Source organism: Eurypyga helias, unplaced genomic scaffold (assembly GCF_000690775.1).
Source record: "Eurypyga helias isolate BGI_N326 unplaced genomic scaffold, ASM69077v1 scaffold13776, whole genome shotgun sequence".
In the NCBI taxonomy this organism is placed as follows: Eukaryota; Metazoa; Chordata; class Aves; order Eurypygiformes; family Eurypygidae; genus Eurypyga; species Eurypyga helias.
The window spans coordinates 25,203-28,799 of NW_010254842.1; the positions used below are offsets into that span (position 1 = coordinate 25,203).

Genomic DNA, 3,597 nt, shown 5'->3' on the forward strand with positions numbered 1-3,597 from the left:
TCCTTCCTGGTCTCACATCTCCATCGCCCTCTTTCCATTTAAACCCGTTACCCCTTGTCCTGTCAATCCCTGCCCTTGGAAAAAGTTCCCCCCAGCTTCCTTGTAGCCCCCCAGGCACTGAAAGGGGCTCTAAGGTCTCCCTGGAGCCTTCTCTTCACACCAGATAGTTGTCCTGAATGTTAAGATACTCAGGTTTTGTGACTGTTAAGGAAAATTTTGTATGTTGGAGGGCTGAACACAAATTAGGGGGGAAAAAAAAAGGCTTTGTTTATGAGTTGGCAAACTTAATGCAGAGAGAATTGTTTCAAGGCTTTGTATGAAATAATTCTTTGGAATCGCTTTATTTAGAACCCAGGTCTTGGGTTGGAATCCCTGGAGGCTTGTGGGAAGCAGCAGAGAGAAGGAATACTCTCCTTTGAGGGCAGTTCCTGTAGGGGTATTGGTTCTCCATCTCGTTACTCCCCCCCGCTCAGTCACAGGAGGTTCAATTTGTGACCAGGCTCAAGGGGTTAACTTTGTGGTAGCTTTTTGAGAGATGGGAGATCTCACCAGTGGAATTGAACTGAACAAGAGTTGCCTATTTTCTGGTGGGTTGATCAAACAGAGCTTGCACTGCCTTGCAGACCAGGGAAAAAACTGTAGCCCAGCTCCAGTTGAGGCCCGTGAGTGTGTTACTGTTGGGAATCTTGCACTGTTCCCACAGCGCTTCTGTGAGAGTAACAGCAATCTAGTTCACTCGTGTATCCGTGAGCAGGTGAGGAGGAACAAAATCCACAACCCTGATTCTGGACAGAGTAAGACTTTTCTCCTCACCTGTATGGCATTTCCAGTGACCTCAGAGCACAGCCTGACAATAGTGTTTGTAGCCAAGGAATAAGAGTCTCCCTTTAGTCGTTTTCCATAGGTCATTCAAGACATTGATACCAGATTTGTTAGCGTAGCCCATGTGCTTTACAGAACAATGAGCAGCTGTTGGTGTGGTTATCCACAGGATGGATGTGGCCCTCCAGTCTGTAAAGATTTCAGGGGATGTGTTTCATAAGCATTTATGTGTTTTTAACGTTCCTCATAATTACCTTGGAAGAAAACGAACAGTTCTGTAAGGGCAGATTCTGTATCGAAATGCAATAAATTCACCTGCTTGGGTAAGTAAATACGATCTGAAGCAGTATGGATGCATAGAAATAGGACAAGAGCTGCTGATTCTGTGCCTCAAACATGTGGTTTACATTGTTCTGAATTGTCGTAGTCAAATAGCTTCCCTCATTCAAAATGGCATTCTTCCTTGCCGTCACCCAAACAACATGAAACTTAAGTTCCTTAGCTAGGCCAGGGCCGTTTCAGAAGACACGCTGCTAGCTGCTGTGTGTGCTGGACTGCCGTGTGCACGGCCTGCTCTCTGCTGGGAGCGTAGCTCTGCTGGTGATCTGAGCGTTTGTCAGCGTCCAGACGCTTGCAGAGCACCCTGTGTGCTTGAACAGCGGTGGAATCCGACCTGTGTGAGGTCTGGCTGTGGCCAAGGTGGAAACTGGTACCAGTGGTACACTCGTGAGTGGTTCCTAATTTCCGTACCGGAGCACTGATTTACGGAACTCTGCAGAACTCCCTCTGTGAGGGGTTTCTCTGAGGGTTGGTTACAGAACTGATGTAGAACTGGCAGTTACTGCTTGGAGAAAGCACTTTTGAGCTTCTTGTCTCAAGTTTATTAATGTGGAGCAGCGTGCACGGTGACTAAAATACAAAACACTCTGATTTTGCTTTGTGTGAAGATTTGCACTGGGCAGATGCAGGGTATTTTGTAGTAGAAGGAAAATTCATCCATCACATTGTCCATTTACTACAAGACACTGGCTGCAACTTCTGTCCTATGATTTGTGGGGTTTTTTCCCTCCCACTTCCCTTTCCTTTGGAAGGGAGACGACAGCATGGGGAAGAACTGAGCGAAGAAATGGATGAGCTCCGTGCTTCCTGCCCTGATCAGACTATTCCAATTATTTTGCTGGAGTGACGTTTCAAGCATCCTGGTGTGCAGCTGAAACAGGGGAGTGGTATTTCTCAGCTGTAAGTTTGGTGATGATTCACAGAATTGAGTCTTTCTGTTATTCTGCCTCCATACTAAAAATCATGTCCAATTAGGGAAAAAGTGGTAATTGTACAGTACATCCACATTTTAAGGGTCACGTTTGGACCTTTTTCTTCCGTTAACTGGTTTTCCCTCTCTCTGTTGTAGGTTCAGTGGCACTGCAGATCCCGGATGGTTGCGGGAGCTAACTTCTACATTGTGGGACGAGATCCGGCAGGGATGCCGCACCCTGACACTGGGAAGGACCTGTATGAACCAACCCACGGTGCCAAAGTGCTGACGATGGCTCCAGGCCTCCGCGCGCTGGAAATCGTGCCCTTCCGAGTTGCAGCTTATAATAAGAAAAAGAAGTGCATGGATTATTACGACTCTGATCAGTAAGTTGTATTTTCATTTTAAGACTTTCTGAGCGATAGCTGCCTTTTACTCCCTAGCCTCGTGAAAAAATAGGGTTTAATTAAATTCATATTGCTCAAAGATGGCAGTGTTTAGATGTGGTTTTAGATCACAAGTGCAGCTTGACTTGAGCATGATTTGGCTGTGGTTTTACAGCATAACAAACCTGATCCAACTTTAGCTGCCACGGGAAGCTTCCTCCCAGGTACTGGAGTTTCCTTAATTCTGGAACATGGTGGCACAGGTGGCTAAATCCATAGCAAAGTGTTACTATTTACTGTCATGGTAAGATTAGCTTTCTGCTGGTTTATCTTTCTAAATATGCTTCTCGGGTATGGAAGAGAACCGTTGAGAGAGTGCGGCGGGGAGGAGTCAGTCGGCACGGGAGGGTGACAGCTATTTGCTCTGTCGAACAATAATGCAAAATGATGCCCCGAGTCCATTGTATGTCCCAGGGTTTTAGCTGTTGGTGGGTTTTGTTGTTGTTTTAATCCAATTACAGGACAGCTGATTTCACCTTCAGCATGTTCCGGTATCATTTTTCACTCGTGTGGTGTAGCAGAGTCCAAAACTCACTGTATGTGCTGCTGGGGGGCCAGAGAGTGGACTGGGAAGATGGCTGGTCATTTTAGGTTAGACCTCTTTATTCAGATTGGTGAGCTGCACTTTTGGTTTACATCAGACTGCAGCTGAGGTTAGTACTGAAACCCGAACTGTAGGGCAAGGGGCTTTTCTAAAAAACCCTTGATTTTTAAATATTCTATTTCCTGCTGCTGCTGACTGAAGTAGTAAGTCAGTTCATCTTTGGAAGCATGAACTCAGCGTGGGATGGATTGGTCTGTAAAAATGAACCCTTTTCTTACCTCCTGTTCCTCAGCTGCTTACACTGCAGTTACACTGAGGGTAGGAGGCTCCAAGGATGTCACTGTGGCCTGTGACAACCAACCAACACGTTTGATCCAGCAGCTTCTGTCTTTCTTAGAGTAGATTTGATTTATTAGTAGGTAACGTGCTGGCTTCACCTTGACTGTAAGTTATGGACCGGCTTTGTATTTCAGCAGTAGGTTCCAAGCACCTGAATTAGTCTGCTTTTATTTTTAAGAGCTGCAAAATGTTAT

General features: G+C 45.8%; 1 protein-coding gene across 1 annotated transcript in view; it reads left to right on the top strand.

Moving 5' to 3' along the window:
- PAPSS1 (3'-phosphoadenosine 5'-phosphosulfate synthase 1) overlaps positions 1-2,464 on the top strand; it is a 26,930-nt gene extending 24,466 nt beyond the window's left edge. Inside the window, exon 10 of the mRNA XM_010153155.1 lies at positions 2,231-2,464. Coding sequence (XP_010151457.1) covers positions 2,231-2,464 — 234 coding nt within the window. The remainder of the gene's footprint in view (positions 1-2,230) is intronic.
- The last annotated feature ends 1,133 nt before the right edge of the window (positions 2,465-3,597 follow it).